Below are 17,076 nucleotides of genomic sequence, written 5' to 3' on the forward strand. Positions count from 1 at the left end.
GTCCATGGTGTTCCCTCCTCATACAGTAGGGTTAGCCATGGAGTTCCTCAAGGTTCTGTACTCGGACCAATCCTCTTCACCTTGTACATGCTTCCCTTAGGGAACATTATTCGGCAGCATGGGATAAATGTTCATTGTTATGCTGATGATGCTCAGCTTTATTTATCCATGAAACCCGAGGAGACAGAGAAGTTAGTGAAGCTTCAGACCTGTCTTAAAGACATAAAGTCCTGGATGTCTTCAAATTTCCTCCTCCTTAACCCAGGAAAAACTGAGGTCATGGTGTTTGGTCCTGAACCTCTCAGGGATAGATTAGATCACATGATCACCCTAGATGGTATCTCATTAACATCTAGTCTCTCTGTGAGGAATCTAGGAGTAACTTTTGATCAAAATCTCTCCTTCAACTCACACATTAAATTAGGGTTAGTGCCTAGTGCCTCTAGTGCCTTTTTTCCACCTGAGGAACATCTCAAAAGATCAGGAAGCTACTGACCCACCATGATGCTGAAAAGTTAGTCCAGCATTTGTTCCTTCCAGGCTGGACTATTGTAATTCTTTATTATCAGGGTGTCCAAACAACTCTTTAAGAAGCCTCCAGCTGATCCAAAATGCTGCAGCCAGAGTTCTGACAGGTATTGACTACAGAGGTCACATGACTCCTGTAATGGCGTCGCTTCATTGGCTGCCCATTAAATTTAGAATAATTTTTAAAACCCTTCTTTTGACCTACAAGGTCCTCAGAGGCCTAGCTCCATCCTACCTGGAGGAGCTAGTGACACCTTACCAGCCCAATAGACCGCTCCGCTCTCAGAATGCTGGTCTACTTGTGGTTCCCAGAGTTTCTAGGGGTAGAATGGGGGGCCGAGCATTTAGCTACCAGGCCCCCCTGCTATGGAACCAGCTCCCTGTCCAGGCCCCCCTGCTATGGAACCAGCTCCCTGTCCAGGATGGGAGGCTGACTCCATCGCTACTTTTAAGATCAGACTTAAAACCTTCCTCTTTGAAAAAGCTTATTGTTACTAATTCTGCAGTTCCAGTTACTATCATAGACAGACAAATTATCATACTTAGGGGGTCGTCTAATCGTTAGGTCACATCTTAGCTATGCTGCTAGAGGCCGAGGCTGCCGGGGTCCAGAAACATGATCACCTGACAGGCCTCTGTCACCCCATGGGGTCCTCCTCTCCTCTCCTCTCCTCTCCTCTCTCTCTCTACCCACCCCCCCATCAGCAGGAGGGTCCCCCTACATGAGCCTGGTCCTGCTCAAGGTTTCTTCCTGTTAAAGGGGAGTTTTTCCTTGCCACTGTTGCTTGTCTGGGGTTAGTCCCTGGGATTCTGGAAAGCGCCTTGAAACAATTTTGATTGTAAAAGACGCTATATAAATAAAGATTGATTTGATTTGACAGCGGTCTAGGAAGCAGACCATGCAGGTATAGCCATGTCTTTACCTTTCCTGGAAGTCCAGATTTCTCAGTGTTCTTCACCCATCTTGCTTGTTTCTCAGTAATGTGGATGTTGTTTGTCCTTCAGTGCCTCATCATGCCAGACATATGATGGCATTGTCCTTGATACATGGTACGGCCCCACCTTAGAGAGCAGATTGTTGTGGTGTTGTCTATCCTATAATGTTGATCCTTGATTTTCTTGGCTTGAAAATCATCCTAGCCCAGGTTGTCATCTTGTCAAGGCTGTTAGAACCCATCTAGCCTGTGTGAGGTATGTTTTGACCATAAGAATCCATGAAGCATCATGTCGCCGGTTGTCAAGCACAGGAGCCCATCATTGGACCTCTGGTTTCCAATGATGGGGCTAATGAACATGATAAACAACTTGATATTCCATGCTTTGGCACCTCTTCCTTTTATGGGGTGCTGCTACAGTGTGATGTTGTTAGGAATCTACCTTTTTTGTGTGTGTTTACTTTGCTCCTTCCTTCAGACCTTCCTTGTTTTTTTGACTCCCTCTTCTGATCACTACACACCTTGTTTCATCACTCCACCTGGTCCACATCAATATATTTGCCCAGCTGTTGTAAATTATGGTATATCAAGTATTAGGCTCTTAAAGGACTTCCTGTGTCTTTTCCGCATTATTTGGGAATTTTTTGGATTCGTTTTTTGTACTGCTGTCTCATCTTACTTGACTCTCAGTCAATTCTCAGTCCTCCAGGACTGCAGGGAGCTCGGAGTCAGCGTCTGGGTTAGCGTTAGGGATTCCAGGTGCACCGGTGAGTCCTCAACCAGAAGCAGTCCCCCTGGACTGCACAGAACTCAGGAGACAGGTTCTGCACCACACAAGTCCAGCAAACAGCATGAAGACCTCGAATGTAGGGAAGACGGACCAAGCAAAGCCACACCAACAAAGCCGCAACACTCCCACCACCAATCCACAAAGCTCACACAACACTCTGGCCCTGGTGGGCAGGCGCTCCCTCCCTAAGTAGGCGACCAGATGTTAATTGCCCACAGGTGCGCCTGCCTGCAGCACCAGCTGCCACCAATCGAGCTCCTCCACGCCCCCTGGAGGAAAAAACCAGACACAACCCCAACAACACCGTCTCCCCTGTTCTGTCCATTCCAATCAGTTGTTTGTGCCGTATAACATTAACTCTTATCCCTGACCTGCCTCCAGATCACTGATATAAGTTTCTATTCCTGCTAATTCATTTAGAGTTCCGATTTCCCTCTTCAAGCAGCTTCTGAATCAAGCTGAACAAGGCTCTTGACACCTTGTGTTTAAACTCCCACGTTGCTTAAATGAGGCAGCTCCAACTTCCAATAGTGAAGAAGGGAAATGTTCTTAAGTCCGATTCCACAGACTAGAACTGTAGTGTACAGTTGGAGTCATGATGACCGCTCTGGTTTCAACATACTGAACCAACATACTTTTGCTTCTCAAAACAACAACACCCCCTCGTCTGGTTTGTCAGACACCCATGAACCTCCCAGCGGGGGCTGCATATCTGGTGGGCAGTATGGAGATGTTTTACCCTAAAATATAGCATTTTAATGCATTATACAAAATAAATGCAAACACTTTAGCTATTGTGTGTTTTTGCCAGTAAAACTCGTCTTATAAATATGTTGTGAAATATTAGCGTGCTCTACCTTTAACTGTTACTTGTGTTGACCGTTTGTTATTATTGTACCCTTCATAGGGTTAGGGGTTAGCGTTAGGGTTAGCGTTAGGGGTTAGCGTTAGGGGTTAGGCTTAGGGGTTAGCGTTAGGGTTAGGGGTTAAGGGTTAGGGGTTAGCGTTAGGGGTTAGGGGTTAGCGTTAGGGTGAGAGTTAGGGTTAGGGGTTAGCGTTAGGGGTTAGGGTTAGGCTTAGGGGTTAGCGTTAGGGTGAGAGTTAGGGTTAGGGGTTAGCGTTAGGGGTTAGCGTTAGGGTGAGAGTTAGGGTTAGGGGTTAGGGTTAGGGGTTAGCGTTAGGGTGAGAGTTAGGGTTAGGGGTTAGCGTTAGGGTTAGGGTTAGTGTCTCACTGTTGACGATCAGAGTTTTCAACTTACTTTCTTCTTGACCTGTTCAGATAGTGAGCTCACAGCTGCATCATCACAACCACCCCAGAGAAACTTCTCAGCATCTGGTCCTTATCTGTCCAGTTTACTTTTAGACCTTGAGTTGAATCCTGGAGCTTGTTAATGTCTGTCGTGTTGGCCTGGGGTGACCCTGACACCATGAAATCCAGAATCAAAGCAGACAAATCTCAGATTAAAAAGAAACAGCAACTTTTTCTGTATGTGCATCATATAGGACACAGGACACAGAAGGACACAGTGTCTCACTTACTATAAACTTCCTGTCCTGGAAAACTTTACTGCTTTTTTAAAGAAAGACTGGAAATCTTAAATTAAGATTTGTGTGTGTGTGTGTGTGTGTGTGTGTGTGTGTGTGTGTGTGTGTGTGTGTGTGTGTGTGACAAAAATCTTTCTTACATAAAAGGAAAAAGGGTCCAGAGAAGTGAAGAACTCTCTCAGGGAAGGTTGTGATACTGGCCTGGGAGCTGCAGCCGCTTTGCTACACACATTAGAATTGATTGTTTGACTGAATCTGTGATTCAACTACCAGAATTCTCCTAACCTGGATGACTGAGAACCTGCACAGACAATTGATTGGTTGCTTAATTAGGGGCACTCTTTGTCATGGCTGTATTTTATTTTGGTGTTTTATTGTGTATTTCCTGTTTTATTGTGGAAGTTCTGTTTCCTGGCTGTGAGTCCTTCCTTTTACCTAAAAAGTTCATCATTTTCTCCTGTGTCCTCTTCCCTTCCCGTGACTTTTTAAGGCTCGTCCAGCTTCCCTTTGGTCCCAGATTGTTTTTGTGAGTCTTTCTAACCCTAACCCTGACCCTCTAACCCCTAACCCTGACCCTAACCCTAACCATCCATCCATCCATCCATTCTCTACCGCTTATCCGGGGTCGGGTCGCGGGGGTAGCAGCCTAAGGAGAGAAGCCCAGACTTCCCTCTCCCCAGCTACCTCCTCCAGCTCATCCGGAGGGATCCCCAGGCGTTCCCAGGACACGTTGGAGAGACATAGTCTCTCCAACGTGTCCTGGGTCTCCCCGGGGGCCTCCTACCGGAGGGACATGCCCTGAACACCTCACCAGGGAGGCGTCCAGGGGGCATCCTGACTAGATGCCCAAGCCACCCCATCTGGCTCCTCTCAACGCGGAGGAGCAGCGACTCTACTCCGAGCTCCTCCCGGATGGCAGAGCTTCTCACCCTATCTCTAAGGGAGAGCCCAGCCACCCTACGGAGGAAGCTCATTTCAGCCGCTTGTACCCGTGATCTTGTTCTTTCGGTCATTACCCAAAGCTCATGACCATAGGTGAGGGTAGGAACGAAGATCGACTGGTAAATCGAGAGCTTCGCTTTTCGGCTCAGCTCTCTCTTCACCACTACGGACCGGTGCAGAGTCCGCATTACTGTGGACGCCACACCGATCCATCTGTCGATCTCCCGCTCCATTCTTCCCTCACTCGTGAACAAGACCCCGAGGTACTTAAACTCCTCCACTTGGGGCAGGATCTCCTCCTTTACCCGGAGAAGGCACTCCACCTTTTTCCGGTCGAGAACCATGGCCTCGGATTTGGAGGTGCTGATTCTCATCCCAGCCGCTTCACATGCGGCGGCGAACCGATCCAGTGATAGTTGGAGGTCACGGGCCGATGAAGCCAACAGGACCACATCATCCGCAAAAAGCAGAGACGCGATCCTGAGGTCACCAAACCGGATCCCCTCAACACCATGACTGCACCTAGAAATTCTGTCCATAAAAATTATGAACAGAATCGGTGACAAAGGGCAGGGTTAGGGTTAGGGTTAGGGTTAACCCTAACCCTAACCCTAACCCTTTATGTCTGAACAAGGTGTTCGTTATGGACAATCTGAGACGAGCACAGAAGTCCAATAACAAAACACCACTCGGGTTCAGATCAGGGGGGCCGTTCTTCCCAATCACCCCTCTCCAGGTCACACTGTCATTGCCAACGTGAGCATTGAAGTCACCCAGGAGGACGAGGGAGCGTTAGGGGTGGCCGGACCTCTGCCCATGGAGTCCGGCCGGGCGCAGCCCGAAGAGGCAACATGGGGACCCCTTCCCGTGGGCTCACCACCTGCAGGAGGGGCCAAGGGGGTCGGGTGCATTGTGTTTTGGGTAGCAGCCAGAGGCAGGGACCTTGGCGGTCTGATTCCCGGCTGCACAAACTGGCTCTAGGGACATGGAATGTCACCTCTCTGGTGGGAAAGGAGCCTGAGTTGGTGCGCGAGGTTGAGAAGTTCCGACTAGATATAGTTGGCCTCACCTCGACGCACGGCAAGGGCTCTGGAACCAGTCTTCTTGAGAGGGGTTGGACTCTCTACCACTCTGGAGTTGCCGATGGTGAGAGGCGACGAGCAGGGGTGGCAATTCTGGTTGCTCCCCAGCTCAGTGCCTGTGTATTGGAGTTTACCCCGGTGGATGAGAGGGTAGCCTCCCTTCGCCTTCGGGTGGGGGGACGGATCCTGACTGTTGTTTGTGCCTATGGTCCAAACAGCAGTTCAGCGTATCCACCCTTCTTGGAGTCCTTAGAGGGAGTGCTGGAGAGTGCCCCCTAACCCCTAACCCTAACCCTAACCCTTTGGTCCCAGATTGTCTTTGTGAGTCTTTCTAACCTTAACCCTAACCTAACCCTAACCCGAACCCTGACCCTTTAACCCCTAACCCTAACCCGTAACCCGTAACCCTAACCCTTTGGTCCCAGACTGTCTTTGTGAGTCTTTCTAACCCTAACCCTAACCTAACCCTAACCCTTTGTGAGTCTTTCGAACCCTAACCCTTTGTGAGTCTTTCTAACCCTAACCCCTAACCCTAACCCTTTGGTCCCAGATTGTCTTTGTGAGTCTTTCTAACCCTAACCTAACCCTAACCCTTTGTGAGTCTTTCTAACCCTAACCCTAACCCTTTCTAACCCTAACCTAACCCTAACCCTTTGTGAGTCTTTCTAACCCTAACCCTAACCCTTTGTGAGTCTTTCTAACCCTAACCCTAACCCGTAACCCTAACCCTTTGGTCCCAGACTGTCTTTGTGAGTCTTTCTAACCCTAACCTAACCCTAACCCTTTGTGAGTCTTTCTAACCCTAACCCTAACCCTTTCTAACCCTAACCTAACCCTAACCCTTTGTGAGTCTTTCTAACCCTAACCCTAACCCTAACCTAACCCTAACCCTTTGTGAGTCTTTCTAACCCTAACCCTAACCCTTTGTGAGTCTTTCTAACCCTAACCCTAACCCTTTGTGAGTCTTTCTAACCCTAACCCTAACCCTTTGTGAGTCTTTCTAACCCTAACCCTAACCTAACCCTAACCCTTTGTGAGTCTTTCTAACCCTAACCCTAACCTAACCCTAACCCTAACCCTAACCTAACCCTAACCCTTTCTAACCCTAACCTAACCCTAACCCTTGTCTTTGTGTTTCTTTTCTTGTTTGACTCCCAGCTTTGACTGTTGGTACCTGTGATTGCTCAGCTTTCTGCCTGCTCCCTGCCTGTTTGTGTCTGCCTGATTCAGCCTGCTGGTCTCTGTATGACATATTGCCTCCACGCAGGTTATAGAGTTTGTTTCCTGGATTTGAATATCTTGGTTCTTTCTTCCTTGGCACATTCATGCTCCTGTGCTCCTGAAAGTCTGCTAAACTATCTTCAGAAAGTGTTCTGGCACATGTAGCGTATGTGAGAGCTGCCTGGCTTTTGTTCCTTCAGACCTTTACAACTTGCTCACTCTGCTGAGCTAAGAGCCTCTTTCAACAGCTCTCCTTTGTTTTCCAGGAGGAAATGCTGTGATGGTTTCAGGTTTGTGATGGGCCAATGCATATCTGAAGGTAGGTAACGCATCCACGCTGTCAGAGAGCCCGGTAGATAAGAGATAGAGACACACCGTTGGATGGATGATGGATGGAGGGATGGATGGATGGATGGATGGATGGATGGATAGAAGATGGATGATGGATGGATGGATGATGGATGGATGGATAGAAGATGGGTGGATGATGGATGGATGATGGATGGATGGATAGAAGATGGGTGGATGATGGATGGATGGGTGGATGATGGATGGAGGGATGGATGATGGATGGATGGTGGATGATGGATGGATGGATAGAAGATGGATGGATGGGTGGATGATGGATGATGGATGGAGGGATGGATGGATAGAAGATGGATGATGGATGGAGGGATGGATGATGGATGGATGATGGATGGATGGATAGAAGATGGATGGATGGGTGGATGATGGATGGACGATAGATGGATGATGGATGGATGGATGGACGATAGATGGATGATGGATGGATAGATGGATGATGGATGGAGGGATGGATGGATGGATGGATGGATGGATGGATAGAAGATGGATGGATGGATGGATGGATGATGGATGGATGGGTGGATGATGGATGGATGATGGATGGATGGATAGATGGATGGATAGATGGATGGATGATGGATGGAGATACAGATATAGAGAGATGGGGAAGTACAGGTAGAGAGACAGAGAGAGAGAGAGAGAAATAAATAAATAAAGATACAGAGAGAGAGAGGGAGAGAGAGAGGCTAAATATTATCAGTATTGGCAGAACAGAGATCAATACCATAGTGTTGATGTGAAATATAGGATTAAAATCATCTCCAGTCTTAACACGTAACAGTATCTATGTTTTCGAACTGAGAGATATTTGTACTCCAGGAATGTTGAATGACAAGCATCGGAAACCCTAACCCTAACCCTAACCCCATAATTAGCCCAAAATCATTTCCAAGAATTATTTCAACCCCACAATGCAAAGCTTGAAATGTATCGATGTATTCTGTTTAGTGTGGCCTTCATCAAGCAAAGCCTCATTAAAATGTTAGTTGCTAGGGTTAGGGTTAGGGTCAGGGTTAGGGGTTAGGGTTAGAGGTTTAGGGTTAGAGGGCTAGGGTCAGGGTTAGGGTTAGGGTTAAGGTTAGAGGGTTAGGGTTAGGGTTAGGGTTAGATAGAAAGGTTCCAGGGAAGCTGCTCGCCTCTTTTAACCTAACCCTCTTACCCTAACCCTCTAACCCTAACCCTCTAACCCTCACCCTCCAACCCTAACCCTCTAACCCTAACCCTCTAACCCTAACCCTCTAACCCTCTAACCCTCTAACCCTCTAACCCTAACCCTAACCCTCTAACCCTAACCCTAACCCTCTAACCCTAACCCTCTAACCCTAACCCTAACCCCCTAACCCCTAACCCTCTAACCCTAACCCTCTAACCCTAACCCTAACCCTAACCCTCTAACCCTCTAACCCTAACCCTCTAACCCTAACCCTCTAACCCTCTAACCCTCACCCTCTAACCCTAACCCTCTAACCCTAACCCTCTAACCCTAACCCTAACCCCCTAACCCTCTAACCCTCTAACCCTAACCCTCTAACCCTAACCCTCTAACCCCCTCTACCCTACCCTCTAACCTAACCCTCTAACCCTAACCCTCACCCTCTAACCCTAACCCTCTAACCCTAACCCTCTAACCCTCACCCTCTAACCCTAACCCTCTAACCCTCACCCTCTAACCCTAACCCTCTAACCCTAACCCTAACCCCCTAACCCTCTAACCCTAACCCTCTAACCCTAACCCTAACCCCCTAACCCTAACCCTAACCCTCTAACCCTAACCCTAACCCTCTAACCCTAACCCTCTAACCCTAACCCTAACCCTCTAACCCTAACCCTAACCCTAACCCCTAACCCTAACCCTAACCCTCTAACCCTAACCCTAACCCTCTAACCCTAACCCTCTAACCCTAACCCTACCCCCTAACCCTAACCCCCTAACCCTCTAACCCTAACCCCTAACCCCCCTAACCCTAACCCTAACCCTCTAACCTAACCCTCTAACCCTAACCCTCTAACCCTAACCCTAACCCTCTAACCCTCTAACCCTAACCCTCTAACCCTAACCCTCAACCCTAACCCTAACCCTCTAACCTAACCTCTAACCCTAACCCCCTAACCCTAACCCTCTAACCCTAACCCTCTAACCCTAACCCTCTAACCCTAACCCTCTAACCCTAACCCTAACCCTCTAACCCTAACCCTAACCCTCTAACCCTCTAACCCTAACCCTAACCCTCTAACCCTAACCCTAACCCTCTAACCCTAACCCTAACCCTAACCCTCTAACCCTAACCCTAACCCTCTAACCCTAACCCTCTTTTCCTGACAGTAGCACCAACATTCCTCTGCTTCTTCCTTGCAGCTGTAGATGTTTGTGCAGCTTCTCCCTGCGAGCAGCAGTGCACCGATAACTTTGGACAAGTTGTGTGCACGTGTTTCCTTGGCTATCGCTTCGACCAAGCGAGGCACCGCAGTCATAAATCTCCATACTGCCTGGGTCAGTGCACCTGTTGAGTCCCTGTGGCATCAAGGTTCCCTGTGATGAGAGGACACCTCACACTCTTCTCCTCTCACACCTGCAGACATCAACGAGTGTGAGCAACCAGGCACCAGCATGTGCCAGCACGAGTGTGTGAACACCGTGGGCAGCTTCCTGTGTCGCTGTGGCGGCGGCTACATTCTGGCGCCAGACAGGCGCTCTTGCATTCCCGTGCACAACTGTGAGATGCTGATGAGTTCTTTGGAGACGTTTATCTGAGAGCTCTTTGATGTCTGCATGCTGTCAGATGCTCTGAGAGGACAAGCTTGTCTAAAACTGTTCTGTTCCAGTGAGGTCCACGGGGACATCAGACACATTGATGAGCGCTGGTACCTGCTCTTTCACCTGTCAGGACTTTAGCAACATGAAAAGCAGCCTGTTGCAGCTGAAGCTAAAGCTGGGAAACATCCAGTCACCCAACCAAGTAGCACAACCCTAACCCTAAGCCTTCCTAGATACCCAACAGACCGCAGCCCTCAGCCTTGTTTGTAACCTGTGTCTTGGCTTTCAGATGCCTGGTTTGGCCACCAGCAGCAACAAACCATCAGTGGGCAGAGCAGGAAAGGATCCTCATCCAGCCGGTCTTCCAGGTGCTACTGGTCTTCCGGGAGCTCCTGGTGTCCCAGGTGATTTTGGAGCACACCAACGGTCCAGCACATTAGTATTGAGAGAGCTGGTTTGATTCCTTCTTCTGTCACTTTTTTGTGGTTGGGCTTTAGTTCCTCAGCAGTTCTTTTGTTCTGGTTTTTCTTGTGAACTGCGTTTTATCACTTATGTGATTATCTTTCTTCATGTTTTCATTCAGCTTCTTCAGTGTCTTCCTCTCCTCCTTCTTGTGTTTCTGCCTCCTCTGGTCACAAAGCACAAGAACATGAATAGAAGTGCAATGACGAAGAAAGTGAAAGTGCCTTAAACACTGAGAAATGCATGAAAGCAAAAGGACACAAAATCTTCTTCATATGTATCCGTTTGTCTTCACAGGACATCCAGGAGAACCAGGAAAGAAAGGGGAACCTGGGGAGAAGGGTCATCCTGGTCTCCAAGGTCCTCGTGGAGACATGGGTCCCATAGGTCCAGAGCCAGACTTGAAGCACATCAAAAGAGGACGCAGGGGGCCAGTGGTGAGCAAAAAAGTCTGATTTTGGAGCCTAGATGGAACTTCATCAGACCTCAAGGTCACATCTCGCTCAGTGTGACTCAGCACTGAAATTGGCTGGAACACAGAGACGAGTTGTCCTATCGTTGGAGACGAGTTGTCCTGTCGTAGGAGACGAGTTGTCCTGTCGCAGGAGACGAGTTGTCCTGTCGCAGGAGACGAGTTGTCCTGTCGCAGGAGACGAGTTGTCCTGTCGTAAGAGACGAGTTGTCCTGTCGTAGGAGACGAGTTGTCCTGTCGTTGGAGACGAGTTGTCCTGTCGTAGGAGACGAGTTGTCCTGTCGCAGGAGACGAGTTGTCCTGTCGCAGGAGACGAGTTGTCCTGTCGTAAGAGACGAGTTGTCCTGTCGTAGGAGACGAGTTGTCCTGTCGCAGGAGAAACAGCCCGAGGGCTCATCATTAATATAGACGATTGGCTGATCATCTCTTTTCTGCAGGGACCCCCTGGAGCACCAGGACGAGATGGACTAAAGGTGTGTGTTGCAGATCCTTCATACAAACACTCTCTTCTCCATTAAGGTCTAGTCAAGAGTCCACAAGAATGTTGAAGTCCACTGGAAGAAGATTCTCCATCTTCTAACCCTAACCCTCTAACCCTCTAACCCTGACCCTCTAACCCTGACCCTCTAACCCTAACCCTCTAACCCTCTAACCCTAACCCTCTAACCCTAGCCCTCTAACCCTGACCCTCTAACCCTAACCCCCTAACCCTAACCCTCTAACCCTAGCCCTCAAACCTTAACCCTAACCCTCTAACCCTAACCCTCTAACCCTCTAACCCTAACCCTCTAACCCTAGCCCTCTAACCCTGACCCTCTAACCCTCTAACCCTCTAACCCTGACCCTCTAACCCTGACCCTCTAACCCTGACCCTCTAACCCTAACCCTCTAACCCTCTAACCCTAACCCTCTAACCCTAGCCCTCTAACCCTGACCCTCTAACCCTAACCCCCTAACCCTAACCCTCTAACCCTAACCCTCTAACCCTAACCCTCTAACCCTAACCCTCTAACCCCCTAACCCTAACCCTCTAACCCTAGCCCTCTAACCCTAACCCTCTAACCCTAACCCTCTAACCCTAACCCTCTAACCCTCTAACCCTAACCCTCTAACCCTGACCCTCTAACCCTAACCCCCTAACCCTAACCCTCTAACCCTAACCCTCTAACCCTAACCCTCTAACCCTAACCCTCTAACCCCTAACCCTAACCCTCTAACCCTAGCCCTCAAACCTTAACCCTGACCCTCTAACCCTAACCCTCTAACCCTCTAACCCTAACCCTCTAACCCTAACCCTCTAACCCTCTAACCCCAGCCTTCAACCTTAACCCTGACCTCTAACCCTAACCCTCTAACCCTAACCCTCTAACCCTAACCCTCTAACCCTAACCCTCTAACCCCTAACCCTCTAACCCTAACCCTCCTAACCCTACCTCTAACCCTAACCCTCTAACCCTAACCCTCTAACCCTTAACCCTAACCCTCTAACCCTAACCCTCTAACCCTAACCCTAACCCTAACCCTCTAACCCTAACCCTCTAACCCTAACCCTAACCCTCTAACCCTAACCCTCTAACCCTAACCCTCTAACCCTAACCCTCTAACCCTAACCCTCTAACCCTCTAACCCTAACCCTCTAACCCTCTAACCCTAACCCTCTAACCCTAACCCTCTAACCCTAACCCTAACCCTAACCCTCTAACCCTAACCCTCTAACCCTAACCCTCTAACCCTAACCCTAACCCTAACCCTCTAACCCTAACCCTCTAACCCTAACCCTAACCCTCTAACCCTAACCCTCTAACCCTAACCCTCTAACCCTAACCCTAACCCTAACCCTGTGCTAAATCTGAAAGGAACGTGGGACATGTTACCATGGATGTTTACATTTATAAATTTGCCTTTTTTTCCATCCACAGGGTGATCAAGGGGCTCCAGGTCCCAGAGGTCCACCTGTAAGTTGACTCTTAAACTGACTAGAGGTGGTCTTTTGGACCCAAGAGGAAATCCAGATACTCAGCGTTAGCCATTATGCATCCACAGTGGAATTAGTCATGTTTCATTAATGAGATTAATGCTTCAGTTAATTAAATCCGTTGTATGAAACTGTTTGAGTCTCTGAACATTCTTCTAAAGAGAGACTCCTCTTGCATCTGCAGGGACCACCCGGCTCTTTTGACTTTCTCCTGCTGATGATGGCTGACATCCGTAATGACATCATTGAACTCCAGCAGAAGGTGCTGGGGGGGCGACGAGGCATCTCCCTGGAGACCCATCCTCATTCCAGTGGTGAAATGGAATTTGGAGAGTGGGGCTCTGGACAAGGAGACATCGTGCTCAATACCTGAAAACAACTCAGATGACTTTCTTGTCTGATAAAGGATCGTCTTCAGATCAGTCTTTCTGTGGAAGTGGGCGATGTTTTAAGGACCAACAGGAGCAAGGGCGCGACCTTTACGTGCTGGAACAATGGATCTTCTCCAGCGTGTCTCCAGAAAAAAGCAACACGGTGGAAAGACTCGGGACCCACATTCAGACCTCTGCACCTGCCTGCAGAACCCAGCTCTTAAATCTGGGTTCTGTAGCTCAAAGTGAGCAGAACTTTGAGGAATCATCTCCTCCCTGCAGCTGCTGCTGCACCAACTCGCTGAGAGCTTTGCTGCTTCGCTGTGTTGCTCTAAATCTCTGTAATATGTAATGAATCCACAGACACATGCTTGTATTCCCAGAGAGGAACTTTGATCCGTTTAAATCCTGAGCCTGAGGAATGTAAACAAGCCTCTTTCACTCCCACTGAGGAAGCCCGGAACATCTGTCCAAATGTAGCCTTGATAAGAACCTGAAGAACGTTTAAAATGTGTTTTCAAGTCTGTTTGGAGCTGCATTCATTCATGACCCAACATCTGCCAGCAGAACAGAACACCTCCGTTATACAGCCCCGCCCCCTGAACCTGTTACCTGAGCCATAAACACCTCCGTTATACAGCCCCGCCCCCTCAACCTGTTACCTGAGCCATAAACACCTCCGTTATACAGCCCCGCCCCCTCAACCTGTTACCTGAGCCATAAACACCTCCGTTATACAGCCCCGCCCCCTCAACCTGTTACCTGAGCCATAAACACCTCCGTTATACAGCCCCGCCCCCTCAACCTGTTACCTGAGCCATAAACACCTCCGTTATACAGCCCCGCCCCCTGAACCTGTTACCTGAGCCATAAACACCTCCGTTATACAGCTGATGCTGATGTTGAGGCTGATGCTGATGTTGAGGCTGATGTTGAGGCTGATGTTGATGTTGAGGCTGATGCTGATGTTGAGGCTGATGTTGAGGCTGATGTTGATGTTGAGGCTGATGTTGAGGCTGATGTTGATGATGTTGATGCTGATGTTGAGGCTGATGCTGATGTTGAGGCTGATGTTGATGTTGAGGCTGATGTTGAGGCTGATGTTGATGTTGAGTCTGATGTTGAGGCTGATGTTGATGATGTTGATGCTGATGTTGAGGCTGATGCTGATGTTGAGGCTGATGTTGAGGCTGATGTTGAGGCTGATGCTGATGTTGAGGCTGATGCTGATGTTGAGGCTGATGCTGATGTTGAGGCTGATGTTGATGTTGAGGCTGATGTTGAGGCTGATGCTGATGTTGAGGCTGATGCTGATGTTGAGGCTGATGTTGAGGCTGATGCTGATGTTGAGGCTGATGTTGAGGCTGATGTTGAGGCTGATGCTGATGTTGAGGCTGATGCTGATGTTGAGGCTGATGCTGATGTTGAGGCTGATGTTGATGTTGAGGCTGATGTTGAGGCTGATGCTGATGTTGAGGCTGATGTTGAGGCTGATGTTGAGGCTGAGGCTGATGTTGAGGCTGATGCTGATGTTGAGGCTGATGTTGAGGCTGATGCTGATGTTGAGGCTGATGTTGAGGCTGATGCTGATGTTGAGGCTGATGTTGAGGCTGATGTTGAGGCTGAGGCTGATGTTGAGCTGATGTTTGTTGAGGCTGATGTTGAGGCTGATTTGAGGCTGATGTTTGATGTTGAGGCTGATGTTGTAGGCTGATTTTGAGGCTGATGCTGATTGAGGCTGATGTTGAGGCTGATGTTGATGTTTGAGGCTGATTTGAGGCTGATTTTGAGGCTGATGCTGTGTAGGCTGATGTTGAGGCTGATGTTGATGTTGAGGCTGATGTTGAGGCTGATGTTGAGGCTGATGTTGAGGCTGATGCTGATGTTGAGGCTGATGCTGATGTTGAGGCTGATGTTGAGGCTGATGTTGATGTTGAGGCTGATGTTGAGGCTGATGCTGAGGCTGATGTTGAGGCTGATGTTGAGGCTGATGCTGATGTTGAGGCTGATGTTGAGGCTGATGTTGAGGCTGATGTTGAGGCTGATGTTGAGGCTGATGCTGATGTTGAGGCTGATGTTGATGTTGAGGCTGATGTTGAGGCTGATGCTGATGTTGAGGCTGATGTTGAGGCTGATGTTGAGGCTGATGCTGATGTTGAGGCTGATGTTGAGGCTGATGTTGAGGCTGATGCTGATGTTGAGGCTGATGTTGATGTTGAGGCTGATGCTGATGAGGCTGATGCTGATGTTGAGGCTGATGTTGAGGCTGATGTTGATGTTGAGGCTGATGTTGAGGCTGATGCTGATGTTGAGGCTGATGTTGATGTTGAGGCTGATGTTGAGGCTGATGTTGATGATGTTGATGCTGATGTTGAGGCTGATGCTGATGTTGAGGCTGATGTTGATGTTGAGGCTGATGCTGATGTTGAGGCTGATGTTGATGTTGAGGCTGATGTTGATGTTGAGGCTGATGCTGATGTTGAGGCTGATGTTGATGTTGATGTTGAGGCTGATGCTGATGTTGAGGCTGATGCTGATGTTGAGGCTGATGCTGATGTTGAGGCTGATGTTGAGGCTGATGTTGATGTTGAGGCTGATGTTGAGGCTGATGTTGAGGCTGATGCTGATGTTGAGGCTGATGCTGATGTTGAGGCTGATGTTGATGTTGAGGCTGATGTTGAGGCTGATGCTGATGTTGAGGCTGATGTTGAGGCTGATGTTGAGGCTGATGCTGATGTTGAGGCTGATGTTGAGGCTGATGTTGAGGCTGATGCTGATGTTGAGGCTGATGTTGATGTTGAGGCTGATGCTGATGTTGAGGCTGATGCTGACGTTGAGGCTGATGTTGAGGCTGATGTTGATGTTGAGGCTGATGTTGAGGCTGATGCTGATGTTGAGGCTGATGTTGATGTTGAGGCTGATGTTGAGGCTGATGTTGATGATGTTGATGCTGATGTTGAGGCTGATGCTGATGTTGAGGCTGATGTTGAGGCTGATGTTGATGTTGAGGCTGATGCTGATGTTGAGGCTGATGTTGATGTTGAGGCTGATGTTGAGGCTGATGCTGATGTTGAGGCTGATGTTGAGGCTGATGTTGAGGTTGATGCTGATGTTGAGGCTGATGCTGATGTTGAGGCTGATGTTGAGGCTGATGTTGAGGCTGATGCTGATGTTGAGGCTGATGTTGAGGCTGATGCTGATGTTGAGGCTGATGTTGAGGCTGATGTTGATGTTGAGGCTGATGTTGAGGCTGATTTTGATGTTGAGGCTGATGTTGAGGCTGATGTTGAGGCTGATGTTGATGTTGAGGCTGATGTTGAGGCTGATGTTGAGGCTGAGGCTGATGTTGAGGCTGATGTTGAGGCTGATGTTGAGGCTGAGGCTGATGTTGAGGCTGATGTTGAGGCTGATGTTGAGGCTGATGTTGAGGCTGATGTTGATGTTGAGGCTGATGTTGAGGCTGATTTTGAGGCTGATGCTGATGTTGAGGCTGATGTTGAGGCTGATGTTGATGTTGAGGCTGATGTTGAGGCTGATTTTGAGGCTGATGCTGATGTTGAGGCTGATGTTGAGGCTGATGTTGATGTTGAGGCTGATGTTGATGTTGAGGCTGATGTTGAGGCTGATGTTGA

General features: G+C 48.8%; 1 protein-coding gene across 2 annotated transcripts in view; it reads left to right on the plus strand.

Annotated features, from left to right (window-relative positions):
• The window catches only part of LOC115252112 (collagen and calcium-binding EGF domain-containing protein 1-like), a 28,335-nt gene extending 13,930 nt beyond the window's left edge, over positions 1–14,405 (plus strand). Inside the window, exons 2-10 of one of the 2 annotated variants that reach the window (XM_029846499.1) lie at positions 7,310–7,362; positions 9,766–9,900; positions 9,986–10,123; positions 10,233–10,366; positions 10,454–10,568; positions 10,924–11,063; positions 11,536–11,571; positions 13,018–13,053; positions 13,258–14,405. In XM_029846499.1, coding sequence (XP_029702359.1) covers positions 7,310–7,362; positions 9,766–9,900; positions 9,986–10,123; positions 10,233–10,366; positions 10,454–10,568; positions 10,924–11,063; positions 11,536–11,571; positions 13,018–13,053; positions 13,258–13,446 — 976 coding nt within the window. In that variant the 3' untranslated portion in view covers positions 13,447–14,405. The remainder of the gene's footprint in view (positions 1–7,309; positions 7,363–9,765; positions 9,901–9,985; positions 10,124–10,232; positions 10,367–10,453; positions 10,569–10,923; positions 11,064–11,535; positions 11,572–13,017; positions 13,054–13,257) is intronic. The other variant, XM_029846498.1, reaches the window with a different exon arrangement.
• The last annotated feature ends 2,671 nt before the right edge of the window (positions 14,406–17,076 follow it).

Source organism: Takifugu rubripes, chromosome 13 (assembly GCF_901000725.2).
Source record: "Takifugu rubripes chromosome 13, fTakRub1.2, whole genome shotgun sequence".
Taxonomy (NCBI): domain Eukaryota; kingdom Metazoa; phylum Chordata; class Actinopteri; order Tetraodontiformes; family Tetraodontidae; genus Takifugu; species Takifugu rubripes.